The sequence below is a fragment of the Salmo salar genome, chromosome ssa20 (assembly GCF_905237065.1).
Source record: "Salmo salar chromosome ssa20, Ssal_v3.1, whole genome shotgun sequence".
Taxonomy (NCBI): Eukaryota; Metazoa; Chordata; class Actinopteri; order Salmoniformes; family Salmonidae; genus Salmo; species Salmo salar.
In genome coordinates, this window is record NC_059461.1 from 66,036,161 (window position 1) to 66,054,787 (window position 18,627).

Consider the following 18,627-nt stretch of genomic DNA (forward strand, 5'->3'; position numbering starts at 1 on the left):
GTTGTTGTTGACACTGAACAGTCTGGGTCTGCTACTCTTGTTGTTGTTGTTGACACTGAACAGTCTGGGTCTGCTACTCTTGTTGTTGTTGTTGACACTGAACAGTCTGGGTCTGCTACTCTTGTTGTTGTTGTTGACACTGAACAGTCTGGGTCTGCTACTCTTGTTGTTGTTGTTGACACTGAACAGTCTGGGTCTGCTACTCTTGTTGTTGTTGTTGACACTGAACAGTCTGGGTCTGCTACTCTTGTTGTTGTTGTTGACACTGAACAGTCTGGGTCTGCTACTCTTGTTGTTGTTGTTGACACTGAACAGTCTGGGTCTGCTACTCTTGTTGTTGTTGTTGACACTGAACAGTCTGGGTCTGCTACTCTTGTTGTTGTTGTTGACACTGAACAGTCTGGGTCTGCTACTCTTGTTGTTGTTGTTGACACTGAACAGTCTGGGTCTGCTACTCTTGTTGTTGTTGTTGACACTGAACAGTCTGGGTCTGCTACTCTTGTTGTTGTTGTTGACACTGAACAGTCTGGGTCTGCTACTCTTGTTGTTGTTGTTGACACTGAACAGTCTGGGTCTGCTACTCTTGTTGTTGTTGTTGACACTGAACAGTCTGGGTCTGCTACTCTTGTTGTTGTTGTTGACACTGAACAGTCTGGGTCTGCTACTCTTGTTGTTGTTGTTGACACTGAACAGTCTGGGTCTGCTACTCTTGTTGTTGTTGTTGACACTGAACAGTCTGGGTCGGCTACTCTTGTTGTTGTTGTTGACACTGAACAGTCTGGGTCTGCTACTCTTGTTGTTGTTGTTGACACTGAACAGTCTGGGTCTGCTACTCTTGTTGTTGTTGTTGACACGGAACAGTCTGGGTCTGCTACTCTTGTTGTTGTTGTTGACACTGAACAGTCTGGGTCTGCTACTCTTGTTGTTGTTGTTGACACTGAACAGTCTGGGTCTGCTACTCTTGTTGTTGTTGTTGACACTGAACAGTCTGGGTCTGCTACTCTTGTTGTTGTTGTTGACACTGAACAGTCTGGGTCTGCTACTCTTGTTGTTGTTGTTGACACTGAACAGTCTGGGTCTGCTACTCTTGTTGTTGTTGTTGACACTGAACAGTCTGGGTCTGCTACTCTTGTTGTTGTTGTTGACACTGAACAGTCTGGGTCTGCTACTCTTGTTGTTGTTGTTGACACTGAACAGTCTGGGTCTGCTACTCTTGTTGTTGTTGTTGACACTGAACAGTCTGGGTCTGCTACTCTTGTTGTTGTTGTTGACACGGAACAGTCTGGGTCTGCTACTCTTGTTGTTGTTGTTGACACTGAACAGTCTGGGTCTGCTACTCTTGTTGTTGTTGTTGACACTGAACAGTCTGGGTCTGCTACTCTTGTTGTTGTTGTTGACACTGAACAGTCTGGGTCTGCTACTCTTGTTGTTGTTGTTGACACTGAACAGTCTGGGTCGGCTACTCTTGTTGTTGTTGTTGACACTGAACAGTCTGGGTCTGCTACTCTTGTTGTTGTTGTTGACACTGAACAGTCTGGGTCTGCTACTCTTGTTGTTGTTGTTGACACTGAACAGTCTGGGTCTGCTACTCTTGTTGTTGTTGTTGACACTGAACAGTCTGGGTCTGCTACTCTTGTTGTTGTTGTTGACACTGAACAGTCTGGGTCTGCTACTCTTGTTGTTGTTGTTGACACTGAACAGTCTGGGTCTGCTACTCTTGTTGTTGTTGTTGACACTGAACAGTCTGGGTCTGCTACTCTTGTTGTTGTTGTTGACACTGAACAGTCTGGGTCTGCTACTCTTGTTGTTGTTGTTGACACTGAACAGTCTGGGTCTGCTACTCTTGTTGTTGTTGTTGACACTGAACAGTCTGGGTCTGCTACTCTTGTTGTTGTTGTTGACACTGAACAGTCTGGGTCTGCTACTCTTGTTGTTGTTGTTGACACTGAACAGTCTGGGTCTGCTACTCTTGTTGTTGTTGTTGACACTGAACAGTCTGGGTCTGCTACTCTTGTTGTTGTTGTTGACACTGAACAGTCTGGGTCTGCTACTCTTGTTGTTGTTGTTGACACTGAACAGTCTGGGTCTGCTACTCTTGTTGTTGTTGTTGACACTGAACAGTCTGGGTCTGCTACTCTTGTTGTTGTTGTTGACACTGAACAGTCTGGGTCTGCTACTCTTGTTGTTGTTGTTGACACTGAACAGTCTGGGTCTGCTACTCTTGTTGTTGTTGTTGACACGGAACAGTCTGGGTCTGCTACTCTTGTTGTTGTTGTTGACACGGAACAGTCTGGGTCGGCTACTCTTGTTGTTGTTGTTGACACGGAACAGTCTGGGTCTGCTACTCTTGTTGTTGTTGTTGACACGGAACAGTCTGGGTCTGCTACTCTTGTTGTTGTTGTTGACACGGAACAGTCTGGGTCTGCTACTCTTGTTGTTGACACGGAACAGTCTGGGTCTGCTACTCTTATTGTTGACACTGAACAGTCTGGGTCTGCTACTCTTGTTGTTGTTGTTGACACTGAACAGTCTGGGTCTGCTACTCTTGTTGTTGTTGTTGACACTGAACAGTCTGGGTCTGCTACTCTTGTTGTTGACACTGAACAGTCTGGGTCTGCTACTCTTGTTGTTGTTGTTGACACTGAACAGTCTGGGTCTGCTACTCTTGTTGTTGTTGTTGACACTGAACAGTCTGGGTCTGCTACTCTTGTTGTTGTTGTTGACACTGAACAGTCTGGGTCTGCTACTCTTGTTGTTGTTGTTGACACTGAACAGTCTGGGTCTGCTACTCTTGTTGTTGTTGTTGACACTGAACAGTCTGGGTCTGCTACTCTTGTTGTTGTTGTTGACACTGAACAGTCTGGGTCTGCTACTCTTGTTGTTGTTGTTGACACTGAACAGTCTGGGTCTGCTACTCTTGTTGTTGTTGTTGACACGGAACAGTCTGGGTCTGCTACTCTTGTTGTTGTTGTTGACACTGAACAGTCTGGGTCTGCTACTCTTGTTGTTGTTGTTGACACTGAACAGTCTGGGTCTGCTACTCTTGTTGTTGTTGTTGACACGGAACAGTCTGGGTCTGCTACTCTTGTTGTTGACACTGAACAGTCTGGGTCTGCTACTCTTGTTGTTGTTGTTGACACTGAACAGTCTGGGTCTGCTACTCTTGTTGTTGTTGTTGACACTGAACAGTCTGGGTCTGCTACTCTTGTTGTTGTTGTTGACACTGAACAGTCTGGGTCTGCTACTCTTGTTGTTGTTGTTGACACTGAACAGTCTGGGTCTGCTACTCTTGTTGTTGTTGTTGACACTGAACAGTCTGGGTCTGCTACTCTTGTTGTTGTTGTTGACACTGAACAGTCTGGGTCTGCTACTCTTGTTGTTGTTGTTGACACTGAACAGTCTGGGTCTGCTACTCTTGTTGTTGTTGTTGACACTGAACAGTCTGGGTCTGCTACTCTTGTTGTTGTTGTTGACACTGAACAGTCTGGGTCTGCTACTCTTGTTGTTGTTGTTGACACTGAACAGTCTGGGTCTGCTACTCTTGTTGTTGTTGTTGACACTGAACAGTCTGGGTCTGCTACTCTTGTTGTTGTTGTTGACACTGAACAGTCTGGGTCTGCTACTCTTGTTGTTGTTGTTGACACTGAACAGTCTGGGTCTGCTACTCTTGTTGTTGTTGTTGACACTGAACAGTCTGGGTCTGCTACTCTTGTTGTTGTTGTTGACACTGAACAGTCTGGGTCTGCTACTCTTGTTGTTGTTGTTGACACTGAACAGTCTGGGTCTGCTACTCTTGTTGTTGTTGTTGACACTGAACAGTCTGGGTCTGCTACTCTTGTTGTTGTTGTTGACACTGAACAGTCTGGGTCTGCTACTCTTGTTGTTGTTGTTGACACTGAACAGTCTGGGTCTGCTACTCTTGTTGTTGTTGTTGACACTGAACAGTCTGGGTCTGCTACTCTTGTTGTTGACACTGAACAGTCTGGGTCGGCTACTCTTGTTGTTGTTGTTGACACTGAACAGTCTGGGTCTGCTACTCTTGTTGTTGTTGTTGACACTGAACAGTCTGGGTCTGCTACTCTTGTTGTTGACACTGAACAGTCTGGGTCTGCTACTCTTGTTGTTGTTGTTGACACTGAACAGTCTGGGTCTGCTACTCTTGTTGTTGTTTGACACTGAACAGTCTGGGTCTGCTACTCTTGTTGTTGTTGTTGACACTGAACAGTCTGGGTCTGCTACTCTTGTTGTTGTTGTTGACACTGAACAGTCTGGGTCTGCTACTCTTGTTGTTGTTGTTGACACTGAACAGTCTGGGTCTGCTACTCTTGTTGTTGTTGTTGACACTGAACAGTCTGGGTCTGCTACTCTTGTTGTTGTTGTTGACACTGAACAGTCTGGGTCTGCTACTCTTGTTGTTGTTGTTGACACTGAACAGTCTGGGTCTGCTACTCTTGTTGTTGTTGTTGACACTGAACAGTCTGGGTCTGCTACTCTTGTTGTTGTTGTTGACACTGAACAGTCTGGGTCTGCTACTCTTGTTGTTGTTGTTGACACTGAACAGTCTGGGTCTGCTACTCTTGTTGTTGTTGTTGACACTGAACAGTCTGGGTCTGCTACTCTTGTTGTTGTTGTTGACACGGAACAGTCTGGGTCTGCTACTCTTGTTGTTGTTGTTGACACTGAACAGTCTGGGTCTGCTACTCTTGTTGTTGTTGTTGACACTGAACAGTCTGGGTCTGCTACTCTTGTTGTTGACACTGAACAGTCTGGGTCTGCTACTCTTGTTGTTGTTGTTGACACTGAACAGTCTGGGTCTGCTACTCTTGTTGTTGTTGTTGACACGGAACAGTCTGGGTCTGCTACTCTTGTTGTTGTTGTTGACACTGAACAGTCTGGGTCTGCTACTCTTGTTGTTGTTGACACTGAACAGTCTGGGTCTGCTACTCTTGTTGTTGTTGTTGACACTGAACAGTCTGGGTCTGCTACTCTTGTTGTTGTTGTTGACACTGAACAGTCTGGGTCTGCTACTCTTGTTGTTGTTGTTGACACTGAACAGTCTGGGTCTGCTACTCTTGTTGTTGTTTTGACACTGAACAGTCTGGGTCTGCTACTCTTGTTGTTGTTGTTGACACTGAACAGTCTGGGTCTGCTACTCTTGTTGTTGTTGTGACACTGAACAGTCTGGGTCTGCTACTCTTGTTGTTGTTGTTGACACTGAACAGTCTGGGTCTGCTACTCTTGTTGTTGTTGTTGACACTGAACAGTCTGGGTCTGCTACTCTTGTTGTTGTTGTTGACACTGAACAGTCTGGGTCTGCTACTCTTGTTGTTGTTGTTGACACTGAACAGTCTGGGTCTGCTACTCTTGTTGTTGTTGTTGACACTGAACAGTCTGGGTCTGCTACTCTTGTTGTTGTTTTACACTGAACAGTCTGGGTCTGCTACTCTTGTTGTTGTTGACACTGAACAGTCTGGGTCTGCTACTCTTGTTGTTGTTGTTGGCACTGAACAGTCTGGGTCTGCTACTCTTGTTGTTGTTGTTGACACTGAACAGTCTGGGTCTGCTACTCTTGTTGTTGTTGACACTGAACAGTCTGGGTCTGCTACTCTTGTTGTTGTTGTTGACACTGAACAGTCTGGGTCTGCTACTCTTGTTGTTGTTGTTGACACTGAACAGTCTGGGTCTGCTACTCTTGTTGTTGTTGTTGACACTGAACAGTCTGGGTCTGCTACTCTTGTTGTTGTTGACACTGAACAGTCTGGGTCTGCTACTCTTGTTGTTGTGGCACTGAACAGTCTGGGTCTGCTACTCTTGTTGTTGTTGTTGACACTGAACAGTCTGGGTCTGCTACTCTTGTTGTTGTTTTGCACTGAACAGTCTGGGTCTGCTACTCTTGTTGTTGTTGTGCACTGAACAGTCTGGGTCTGCTACTCTTGTTGTTGTTGCACTGAACAGTCTGGGTCTGCTACTCTTGTTGCTGTTGTTGACACGGAACAGTCTGGGTCTGCTACTCTTGTTGTTGTTGTTGACACTGAACAGTCTGGGTCTGCTACTCTTGTTGTTGTTGACACTGAACAGTCTGGGTCTGCTACTCTTGTTTGTTGGCACTGAACAGTCTGGGTCTGCTACTCTTGTTGTTGTTGTTGACACGGAACAGTCTGGGTCTGCTACTCTTGTTGTTGTTGTTGACACTGAACAGTCTGGGTCTGCTACTCTTGTTGTTGTTGTTGACACTGAACAGTCTGGGTCGGCTACTCTTGTTGTTGTTGTTGACACTGAACAGTCTGGGTCTGCTACTCTTGTTGTTGTTGTTGGCACTGAACAGTCTGGGTCTGCTACTCTTGTTGTTGTTGTGACACTGAACAGTCTGGGTCTGCTACTCTTGTTGTTGTTGTTGACACTGAACAGTCTGGGTCTGCTACTCTTGTTGTTGACACTGAACAGTCTGGGTCTGCTACTCTTGTGTTTGTTGTTGACACTGAACAGTCTGGGTCTGCTACTCTTGTTGTTGGCACTGAACAGTCTGGGTCTGCTACTCTTTTTGTTGTTGTTGGCACTGAACAGTCTGGGTCTGCTACTCTTGTTGTTGTTGTTGACACTGAACAGTCTGGGTCTGCTACTCTTGTTGTTGTTGTTGACACCGAACAGTCTGGGTCTGCTACTCTTGTTGTTGTTGTTGACACTGAACAGTCTGGGTCTGCTACTCTTGTTGTTGTTGTTGACACTGAACAGTCTGGGTCGGCTACTCTTGTTGTTGTTGACACCGAACAGTCTGGGTCTGCTACTCTTGTTGTTGGGCACTGAACAGTCTGGGTCTGCTACTCTTGTTGTTGTTGTTGACACTGAACAGTCTGGGTCTGCTACTCTTGTTGTTGTTGTACACTGAACAGTCTGGGTCGGCTACTCTTGTTGTTGTGACACCGAACAGTCTGGGTCTGCTACTCTTGTTGTTGTTGACACTGAACAGTCTGGGTCTGCTACTCTTGGTTGTTGTTGTTGTTGACACTGAACAGTCTGGGTCTGCTACTCTTGTTGTTGTTTTACACTGAACAGTCTGGGTCGGCTACTCTTGTTGTTGTTGTTGACACTGAACAGTCTGGGTCTGCTACTCTTGTTGTTGTTGACACCGAACAGTCTGGGTCTGCTACTCTTTGTTGTTGTTGGCACTGAACAGTCTGGGTCTGCTACTCTTTGTTGTTGTTGTTGACACTGAACAGTCTGGGTCTGCTACTCTTGTTGTTGACGGAACTTTTGTTGACACTGAACAGTCTGGGTCTGCTACTCTTGTTGTTGTTTACACTGAACAGTCTGGGTCTGCTACTCTTGTTGTTGTTTGACACTGAACAGTCTGGGTCGGCTACTCTTGTTGTTGTACACTGAACAGTCTGGGTCTGCTACTCTTGTTGTTGTTGGCACTGAACAGTCTGGGTCTGCTACTCTTGTTTGTTGTTGTTGACACTGAACAGTCTGGGTCTGCTACTCTTGTTGTTGGCACTGAACAGTCTGGGTCTGCTACTCTTGTTGTTGGCACTGAACAGTCTGGGTCTGCTACTCTTGTTGCTGTTGTTGACGCGGAACAGTCTGGGTCTGCTACTCTTGTTGTTGTTGTTGACACTGAACAGTCTGGGTCTGCTACTCTTGTTGTTGGCACTGAACAGTCTGGGTCTGCTACTCTTGTTGTTGGCACTGAACAGTCTGGGTCTGCTACTCTTGTTGTTGTTGTTGACACTGAACAGTCTGGGTCTGCTACTCTTGTTGTTGTTGTTGACACTGAACAGTCTGGGTCTGCGACTCTTGTTGTTGTTGTTGACACTGAACAGTCTGGGTCGGCTACTCTTGTTGTTGACACTGAACAGTCTGGGTCTGCTACTCTTGTTGTTGTTGTTGACACGGAACAGTCTGGGTCTGCTACTCTTGTTGTTGTTGTTGACACTGAACAGTCTGGGTCTGCTACTCTTGTTGTTGTTGTTGACACTGAACAGTCTGGGTCTGCTACTCTTGTTGTTGACACTGAACAGTCTGGGTCGGCTACTCTTGTTGTTGACACTGAACAGTCTGGGTCTGATACTCTTGTTGTTGGCACTGAACAGTCTGGGTCTGCTACTCTTGCTGTTGTTGTTGACACTGAACAGTCTGGGTCTGCTAATCTTGTTGTTGGCACTGAACAGTCTGGGTCTGCTACTCTTGTTGTTGACACTGAACAGTCTGGGTCGGCTACTCTTGTTGTTGACACTGAACAGTCTGGGTCTGCTACTCTTGTTGTTGGCACTGAACAGTCTGGGTCTGCTACTCTTGTTGTTGTTGTTGACACTGAACAGTCTGGGTCTGCTACTCTTGTTGTTGTTGTTGACACTGAACAGTCTGGGTCTGCTACTCTTGTTGTTGGCACTGAACAGTCTGGGTCTGCTACTCTTTTTGTTGTTGTTGGCACTGAACAGTCTGGGTCTGCTACTCTTGTTGTTGACACTGAACAGTCTGGGTCTGCTACTCTTGTTGTTGTTGTTGACACTGAACAGTCTGGGTCTGCTACTCTTGTTGTTGTTGTTGACACTGAACAGTCTGGGTCTGCTACTCTTGTTGTTGTTGTTGACACGGAACAGTCTGGGTCTGCTACTCTTGTTGTTGTTGTTGATAATGAACAGTCTGGGTCTGCTACTCTTGTTGTTGACACTGAACAGTCTGGGTCTGCTACTCTTGTTGTTGGCACTGAACAGTCTGGGTCTGCTACTCTTGTTGTTGTTGTTGACACTGAACAGTCTGGGTCTGCTACTCTTGTTGTTGGCACTGAACAGTCTGGGTCTGCTACTCTTGTTGTTGGCACTGAACAGTCTGGGTCTGCTACTCTTGTTGTTGGCACTGAACAGTCTGGGTCTGCTACTCTTGTTGCTGTTGTTGACACGGAACAGTCTGGGTCTGCTACTCTTGTTGTTGTTGTTGACACTGAACAGTCTGGGTCTGCTACTCTTGTTGTTGGCACTGAACAGTCTGGGTCTGCTACTCTTGTTGTTGGCACTGAACAGTCTGGGTCTGCTACTCTTGTTGTTGTTGTTGACACGGAACAGTCTGGGTCTGCTACTCTTGTTGTTGTTGTTGACACTGAACAGTCTGGGTCTGCTACTCTTGTTGTTGTTGTTGACACTGAACAGTCTGGGTCGGCTACTCTTGTTGTTGTTGTTGACACTGAACAGTCTGGGTCTGCTACTCTTGTTGTTGTTGTTGGCACTGAACAGTCTGGGTCTGCTACTCTTGTTGTTGTTGTTGACACGGAACAGTCTGGGTCTGCTACTCTTGTTGTTGTTGTTGACACTGAACAGTCTGGGTCTGCTACTCTTGTTGTTGTTGTTGACACTGAACAGTCTGGGTCTGCTACTCTTGTTGTTGTTGTTGACACTGAACAGTCTGGGTCTGCTACTCTTGTTGTTGGCACTGAACAGTCTGGGTCTGCTACTCTTGTTGTTGTTGTTGTTGACACTGAACAGTCTGGTTCTGCTACTCTTGTTGTTGTTGTTGACACTGAACAGTCTGGGTCTGCTACTCTTGTTGTTGTAGACACCGAACAGTCTGGGTCTGCTACTCTTGTTGTTGGCACTGAACAGTCTGGGTCTGCTACTCTTGTTGTTGACACTGAACAGTCTGGGTCTGCTACTCTTGTTGTTGACACTGAACAGTCTGGGTCTGCTACTCTTGTTGTTGTTGTTGACACTGAACAGTCTGGGTCTGCTACTCTTGTTGTTGTTGTTGACACTGAACAGTCTGGGTCGGCTACTCTTGTTGTTGTTGACACCGAACAGTCTGGGTCTGCTACTCTTGTTGTTGGCACTGAACAGTCTGGGTCTGCTACTCTTGTTGTTGTTGTTGACACGGAACAGTCTGGGTCTGCTACTCTTGTTGTTGTTGTTGACACTGAACAGTCTGGGTCTGCTACTCTTGTTGTTGTTGACACCGAACAGTCTGGGTCTGCTACTCTTGTTGTTGTTGACACTGAACAGTCTGGGTCTGCTACTCTTTTTGTTGTTGTTGTTGTTGTTGACACTGAACAGTCTGGGTCGGCTACTCTTGTTGTTGTTGTTGGCACTGAACAGTCTGGGTCGGCTACTCTTGTTGTTGTTGTTGACACTGAACAGTCTGGGTCTGCTACTCTTGTTGTTGTTGACACCGAACAGTCTGGGTCTGCTACTCTTGTTGTTGTTGGCACTGAACAGTCTGGGTCTGCTACTCTTTTTGTTGTTATTGACACTGAACAGTCTGGGTCTGCTACTCTTGTTGTTGACACGGAACAGTCTGGGTCTGCTACTCTTGTTGTTGACACTGAACAGTCTGGGTCTGCTACTCTTGTTGTTGACACGGAACAGTCTGGGTCTGCTACTCTTGTTGTTGTTGTTGACACTGAACAGTCTGGGTCTGCTACTCTTGTTGTTGTTGACACCGAACAGTCTGGGTCTGCTACTCTTGTTGTTGTTGTTGGCACTGAACAGTCTGGGTCTGCTACTCTTGTTGTTGTTGACACCGAACAGTCTGGGTCTGCTACTCTTGTTGTTGTTGTTGGCACTGAACAGTCTGGGTCTGCTACTCTTGTTGTTGTTGTTGACACTGAACAGTCTGGGTCTGCTACTCTTTTTGTTGTTGTTGACACTGAACAGTCTGGGTCTGCTACTCTTGTTGTTGGCACTGAACAGTCTGGGTCTGCTACTCTTGTTGTTGTTGTTGACACTGAACAGTCTGGGTCTGCTACTCTTGTTGTTGTTGTTGACACTGAACAGTCTGGGTCTGCTACTCTTGTTGTTGTTTTGACACTGAACAGTCTGGGTCGGCTACTCTTGTTGTTGTTTTTGACACTGAACAGTCTGGGTCTGCTACTCTTGTTGTTGTTGTTGACACTGAACAGTCTGGGTCTGCTACTCTTGTTGTTGTTGTTGACACTGAACAGTCTGGGTCTGCTACTCTTGTTGTTGTTGTTGACACTGAACAGTCTGGGTCGGCTACTCTTGTTGTTGTTGTTGACACGGAACAGTCTGGGTCTGCTACTCTCACGCCAGTCCAAACCACTGTTAACTTATGTTAGGTGTCGTAGAAGAGCTGAACTTCTAGGGACCTCTGCATTTTATTTTGCATGGCTTTGAAGTTCAACACCCACACATTGCAAGTGAACCGTCTCATGAATGCCTCTGTGTTGTTCAATTAGTTACAGTAGGGACCAGTCTGGGGGACAAACTAAGGCTATGGCTCAAATAGCACCCTATTCCCTACATAGTGAACTATTTTTGACCAGAGCCCTATAGACCCTGGTCAAAAGTAGCGCACTACATAGGGTGCGATTTGGGAAACTAACTAAGAGAGGAGTAGCGCTCATTAGTTCTGTATTCAAACTCAACAGAAGCAGCATGTCTGGGGCATTAAGTATGCCCGAGGAAACGCTTCCATAACACAGGCACGGCAGTCAGTCCTCTTTTCATTCCACCTCATCTTCCTCCTCCACCTCCTCCCTCCATCCCCCCACCTTCTCCAAACACTGACAGGGATAATTACATCAGAGCTGAAAGAGTGGCAAGAGAGTGTGACTGTGTCCCGCCAGCCTTGTGCTGCGCTCACATATGCCACCCCTTATGTACAGGCAGGTCCTATTGTGGTTGTTGATGAAGAAATATAGACCAGGCACATTAATACAATCTTGGTGTAGTGTAGATAGAACATTCAGTGCCCTGTTTTTGGGCTGTATTGTGAGATCAAAGAGGGTCAACTACAACTCATCATCATGGCCAAAGACTGGACAACCACATGGCAGACCAGACCATGATATACAATCTCATTCTGTCAAGAGGAAGAGCATCTCCTTCTGTTCATATGCAACGTGAGAACATAGATTCATTAAAGTTTCATAACTATGGTTTTCAACAACAGAGAGTTTATTAATAATGCAGAGTGGTGGTGCCTATTGGAAACATCAAGCAATTTTCGCTTAGCTCGATCATTGGTGCACCCTAGACCTTATTCCCTGGAAAGGATGGGAACAAACATCCTTCACCAGTTGTCTGATACCTGGCTACAAAATGGATGAGCTAGGAAAAAGAACATTCAGGTTTCAAGGATAATTTTTCAGCCTGATGGTTCACAGAGCGAAGCCACTCTAACAAACCAGAGGACTGATAAGAGTCTCTCCATCAGTTTCCATGACTACAGCAACAATAGAAAACAGTGTTGAAGAGAATTCAATATAGTGAAAGAGGATGCATGGGCATGGTACATGGTAGATAGTGATGGGTATTGGGTATACTATAGAAGCTATACCTTGTGTTGCTCGGGCCGAGTCCAAGAGGCCTGTAGAGGACACAGACAGAATAGAACAACAACAAAAAAGCAAAGCAATCCTTGGACAGGTATCCTTATCCAGTACCTCACAGATGGAACAAACAACACTGCACGAGCATGCAACTGAACAACACTGCCCCACTCCTGTACAGAACGTTGACCTGCTGTAGTCCAGTGAAATGGGCTAATGCTAAAACTATAACCCAAGCACACCATTCCATTGTTTTTGACACAATTAGACTCATCAACCTTTACGCTCCTCAGTAGTATTAAACTACTCAGCATTAACCTATAAATAGCCTAGCCAGCGAGCTAAACAGGTTTTAATGACGTCATTTCAACCCATTTAGCCTGCTGGGTACATGTTCATGTGTAAATAATAGACGTAACATTGGAGTTAGCTAGCATGGAGGGATGCTGAGAGAAATCATAGAAACATTTCTCCATATATCATCTTCAAAATCTAATTATTAAGAATTGTTTTCAGGATTATGAATCATAATGAATCCACATTTAATATGAAGTTATATAATCAACGCAACATTTAACACTTAATTCAGTCCCACAAAAGATAATTAAACGTGATTAAAAAAGTATTGTCCACCTCTGAAATACATTTACTTACAGAGGATTTATTTTCTCTGAATTCTGCCATAATACATGTTATAAAAAGCATGCTTTATGGGTTTCCTAATGTTAAGGAGAAACAAGAGGCATGAAGGAGGGATGATTGATAATGGACGACGACGTAGTGATGAATGGAATGGAGAATGGAAGCCAGACAACAAGCAAAATGGTAAACAGCTTTCCATCAGATGCAGAAAACAACCAAGTGTCCCATCTCCTGAAACGTACTGCAGGCAAAAAGGCCCAGAACTCAATTCATTATTAATACAGTCAATCTTAACATTCCTTCCAGACCATCCTCTCTCGTTTAGAGCTGGACGCCTTCCAATCACTCACAGATGAGTGAATAATGAGTGAATTCATCTGGATTCTATCTTTAATAAGGGCTAACCTATACCACAGTAGACTCACTGCCTGTCACAGAGAAACACAACACACACATCTGTCAAGAGACTAGTTAACACTGGGAACGCTTCAGTCACACTGCAGGGCAGAACCAGACACATTAACAGACCAAACTAATAATATATCAAGTAAAAGATCCTGAGTGAAGACCTAAGTAGGGAGGGTTGTACTGTATACTGAGCCATGGCATGTAGCTAATGTAGATAGTGAATGTATTAACAACAAGAGTAGTGTCCGCCCTGGACTGGTCATATGATATCACTATTCTTTACGGTCCTCTGGGGTGTGGCGAGACAGGAGAGACACACATAGCAAGACAGGCATATTTAACACCTGATGTCGGAAAAGCAGTCAGGGACCAGACCCCACATCACAGAGGAGGATCTGCTGCTCAATTAGCTTCGTAATACTGGTGCTGCTGCTCATTATTACAGGACACATAACTAACAGCACCCCTGGTCCTGGCTGGTCTGACACAGCACTGTGAGGTATGCAATTGAGTTGACACATCACTGGCAGACCAATGTTTTATGTTTGTTTAAACAATGGGACATGGACCAAAAGCAAATGATGGTGAGAGCTGTAAACACCATGCATCTAATCAGTTTAGTGCAAACCAGCACTAAATAACATCCCATCAGACAAATCTAATTTCCAGGCAGCACTCCTCATCCTCTAGGTGAGCAGCGATCCTCTCTCTCTCTAGAGTATGAAGGTGGGGAGGGGAGAGGAAAAGAGGCACTGTTGTAGAGGAGATTCTACAGGAGAAACACTCACATAACTATCTCACCCAGTACCACACAAAAGGCATCCTCTCTACAGTCATAACCAGCACAACGGTATGGTATGGTTACAGGACTGGGCTGGGGCACTGTTTTTTGATGACCCCTGACTGGGATCAGTTAGGAAGCTCTCCATTTATCCTGACAAGCAGCATTCCAACTGTCATACCATAAGAACAAACTGCCATTCAATGTCCAGAGAGCCACATTGTACCACCACTGACCAGACAGGCACATACGGTGGGCTCCAGAATTACTGGCACCCCTGACTGGCAATGTACAAACTATACTTAAAAAATATAAACAATATAATTATAGAGATAAACTCAAAATACCAACATGTGAGAAATACTGTACTTTATTAATGTTTCAATGGAACCAACCAAAATCACACAATTATTTAATACAAAATAAATTTCACCAAAATCAAGGTTTCATAATTATTGGCACTCCTCATTCAGTACTTAGTGCCACCACCTTTGGCAAGGATAACAGCATTTTTTCCTGTATTTTGGACCATTCCTCTATGCAGATCCTTTCAAGATCCTTCACATTCTTGGGTTTGCGCTTATCAACTGCCCTCTTCAACTCAGCCCACAGGTTTTTGATTGGATTGAGGTCCGGCGACTGAGATGGCCATGGCAGAACATTGATTTTGTTGTCACAGAACCATTTCTGTATGGATCTTGAGGTATGTTTTGGGTCATTGTCTTGTTGGAAAGTCCACCTACGGCCAAGTCCCAGCCTTCTGGCAGAGGCAACCAGATTGTCTGCCAAAATTGCCTGATACTTGTTGGAATTCATTATGCCATCAATCTTAACCAGTGCCCCTGGACCTCTGGAATTAAAACAGCCCCAAAACATCACTGACCCACCACCATATTTCACCGTGGGTATGAGGTGCCTCTCCCTTGTATGCATCTCTGTTTCGACGCCAAACATGCCGATGCTGTATCTGACCAAAACATTCAATTTTGATCTAATCTGACCAGAGCACCTTCTTCCAGTCATACTTTAAATGCCGTCTGTGTCTTGGGGTCAGAAAGGGCTTTCATCTGGAACCCTTCCAAAGAGCCTGTGGTTGTGGAGGTGGAGTCTGATGGTGCTTTTTGAAACCTGGTGACCCCAAGACGCCACCAAGGCCTGCAATTCTTTCACAGTGATTCTTTGGGATTTTGTTGCTTCTCTCACCATCCTCCTCCCTATCCTGGGGGGCAAAATGCATTTGCGTCCCCTCCTCGTGAGGTTTTCAACTGTTCCATATCTTTTGAATGTAATAATTGCCCTGACAGAGCTCAGTGGTATATTCAATCGTTTGTGGATCTTCTTGTAGCCATTACCAGATTTATGAAAGTCTACGACCATCTGTCTCTTTTCAACTGCCAGTTCTTTTGTTTTCTTCAAGGTGTTGGATGACAAAGTGATATTGCACTCGTGTACCTCATTTAGTGGAACAGGAAGTGATGTAATGGCTCAATATAGTTCCTTAAGACTTAGATAAACTTAAATAAGTGGAATTTAATTCCTGGTTTAATTTTGGTAGATGTTATTTACAATAATCTTTAAGGGTGCAATTAATTGTGAAACCTTGATTTGGAGGAAATTGATTTTTAAATAAATCAATAAATTATTTTGGTGGGTTCCATTGAAACATGAATAAAGTACAGTATTTCTCACATGTTGGTATTTTGAGTTTATCTCTATAATTATATTGTTGATATTTTTTTTAAGTATTATTTGTGCATTACCAGTCAGATGTGCCAGTAATTTTGGAGCCCACTGTTGATGAGCATTGTGTTGGAACTGTAGCTAGAGAACAAGAGCCTCTCTATAGTAGGTCCCTACTCTACCAGTGCTTAGTGAAGCAGGCCCTTGGATTGAAAGCATCGTTCTGTTTCAACACCCCTCCCTGAACCAATCACGTTATAGTGCAGCAGCCAACAGCAGCACCACATGATTGAGCTCTCTGATCATTCAGAACACTTCACCTTCAAATGTTCATTCCCAAGAGTTAATAGCTACTTTCCTACTCTCTTTCGTCCGCTCAACTATCTGAATACTAGACCGATCTCATTGTGCTTCAATGGAGCACATTATCATAAATTAGGCAGCTCCAGTAAGATTCAATACACAGTAATCTACAGCATATGCTGTCAACTGAACAATTCAATATCTGGTCATCTGTACCACGTTTGAGCTCTGATGAGCTTTGAAGAAACCCATTTTCAAGCACGTTTGCTCCTCCTTTCCAGAGCCTGAATGTTCTCAGATAATTGCAGCTTGCAAACCTTGTAAATCAAGTAGAATATTTAATATATATTCAAATAACCCAGCCTTTCATTTTGCGAGATAATGTCCTAAGCACGCATACACATTTCATTTACATTTTAGTTATTAAGAATTGTTACAACAAATAAGGGGGCTGAAACAACATCGTAATTACAACCCTTGCAAACAAAAACCCTTCTTCAAAAACTATACGAGTATGAGAGTAAGCTGGTTTAAACTTGTTTATGTAATAGCTAAAGCATAGTGTCCTCTTGGAACACAATGTTACCATGGCATGTGTTACCCACATTTAGGCTATTCTATGGATTCAATCATTTTGTCAATCTGATCCTCTCAGTCGACATCTCAATATCTCTGTAGTTCTAAATATGTGACAGGGTTCATTTGTCAGCCATCACTACCGTAAACGTGTAGGGAGAGAATATGCTGTGTTGAATAAAAAAAGAAACCCTATCCTTTATAAAAAACCTTTTAGGCTATAGCCTACATTTCCTCAGACAACAGTCAGACTCAGAAGACGAGTGGAAGCTAGCTGAGGGAATAATACACTTGAATTCCCTGTCAACAGAGATAATGGTAATCCAGCACCTCTTTACAGCACGAACCACGAATACGTCCATTTCTATGAGTACAACAGTCAGCAGACTGGAGGATGTAAAGGAACGTTAAAGCACTGAGAGAGGTGGTAATGATATATGTAGCATGACACACTAGTGAACAGCACACCCCAGCATGCACATGCACACACACTTGTAACACAGACACGATTCTCACAAATATCCCTCAACACCAATTCCACACAGGGAAAACAAAACTGCAATTGTCATGCTGATAGCCAATGAGCCAAAACAACAGCACTGATTCAAATAATAGGCCCATATAAACAAGTCACCATAGAAGCTGGATAGATAGAAGACTGTGGCACATATTTCATGTGAGAGTTGATCAATAGCTTACCCTTTCACCTGTCCCCCAACCCAATAGAGCCACAGCTGTTATGACTAGTGCTGCTAGCATGGCAGATGAGGCACAGCCAGGTTCAAAAACAATTAGCAGCCATTTTCCAAATCACACTATCCTGGCTTCTCGCTAGTAAAGATATTACCTCAGGATCATTGTCCACAGGACCCACAGCGCCAGACCACCGCTGTGAAGGGGTTTCTATTCCTTAAAGCTCCTGTTTTTAACTATGTTCCTAATGATAATTCAATGCAGGCTGCTAATCATTTCTTCACCCGCCACCGTGGAGAGATAGCAGTACTTAGTACAACACAGGCCAGATACAGATACAGACTTAGGCATTTTGCTTTTAGCTTCAACGTTGACAGAATGATTGATGATTGATGACAGATATGCAGTGAGACAGATCGTCTACATGAGAGGACAGAGAGGGACAGACTGAGCAGCAGTAGGGCATGAGGCTGCCCCTATGGATGGAAGGAGACGGAGATGATCGGACCAGGAATGGCAACACAGAAATGAGGAGTTCCTCTTTTAAAGGTCATTACGGTAAGCATGCTTTCTTCTGACCACAGTAGACAAGGCAGAGGAAACCCCCAACGTTGAAACATTCAGAACCACTCTCTTGCAACGCAATAGTCAGGCTATATTTGGAAAACATGCAACTTTGAATCGATTTCATAAACCCTGATGAGATCATATCTTGAGGATTTTCAAGGAATATTGACTGAAGAGCAGACAAGAAAATTCCATAAAAATACTTATTTGATTCTATCAGGGTTTTTGTTGAATCTCATACCCCATAAGTAATTTGTTCTATCAATTGATTTTGTTCCATTTGTGTGCCACGCTGATTTCATACCTGATAGATCCTGTTTAGATGTGCCTGCAGGGGAGAGAATGTAGCGATGTAAACTGACCTTCCCGGCGGCTCCGCCGATCTACACTCCTCCTATACTGTACAGGTACCTACAGCTTGTCTCTGATGGAATGGCCCCACCATTACCTGTCTATTGGACTAGATGAGGTCATTGGTACTACAGGAAACTAGCTATATGGACAATGGGGCATTATATGAAAATGTAAGATCCATAGATTACTGTATGTAGCAGTCTGCAGGGGACAAGCAGAGGCTGCTATAGGAACATAAACTATATATACAAAAGTATGTGGACACCCCTTCAAATTTTGTGGATTCTGCTATTTCAGCCACACCCATTGCTGACAGGTGTATAAAATCGTCCACATAGCCATGCAA

General features: G+C 44.4%; 1 protein-coding gene across 9 annotated transcripts in view; it reads right to left on the reverse strand.

Moving 5' to 3' along the window:
• LOC106581152 (neural cell adhesion molecule 1-like) overlaps window positions 1-18,627 on the reverse strand; it is a 138,704-nt gene that overhangs the window by 25,940 nt on the left and 94,137 nt on the right. For 5 of the 9 annotated variants that reach the window (XR_001323021.2, XR_001323022.2, XM_014163009.2 and 2 more), the window contains exons 9-10: window positions 18,232-18,255; window positions 12,286-12,315 (exon numbers count right to left, since the gene is read on the reverse strand). The exons of 2 other annotated variants lie outside the window; for them this stretch is intronic. Coding sequence is in view for 5 of the 7 variants with exons in the window: in XM_014163009.2 (XP_014018484.1) it covers window positions 12,286-12,315; window positions 18,232-18,255 (54 nt within the window). In the remaining 2 variants the exon portion in view is untranslated. The remainder of the gene's footprint in view (window positions 1-12,285; window positions 12,316-18,231; window positions 18,256-18,627) is intronic. 2 more of the 9 variants (XM_045703799.1, XM_014163015.2) reach the window with 1 other exon arrangement.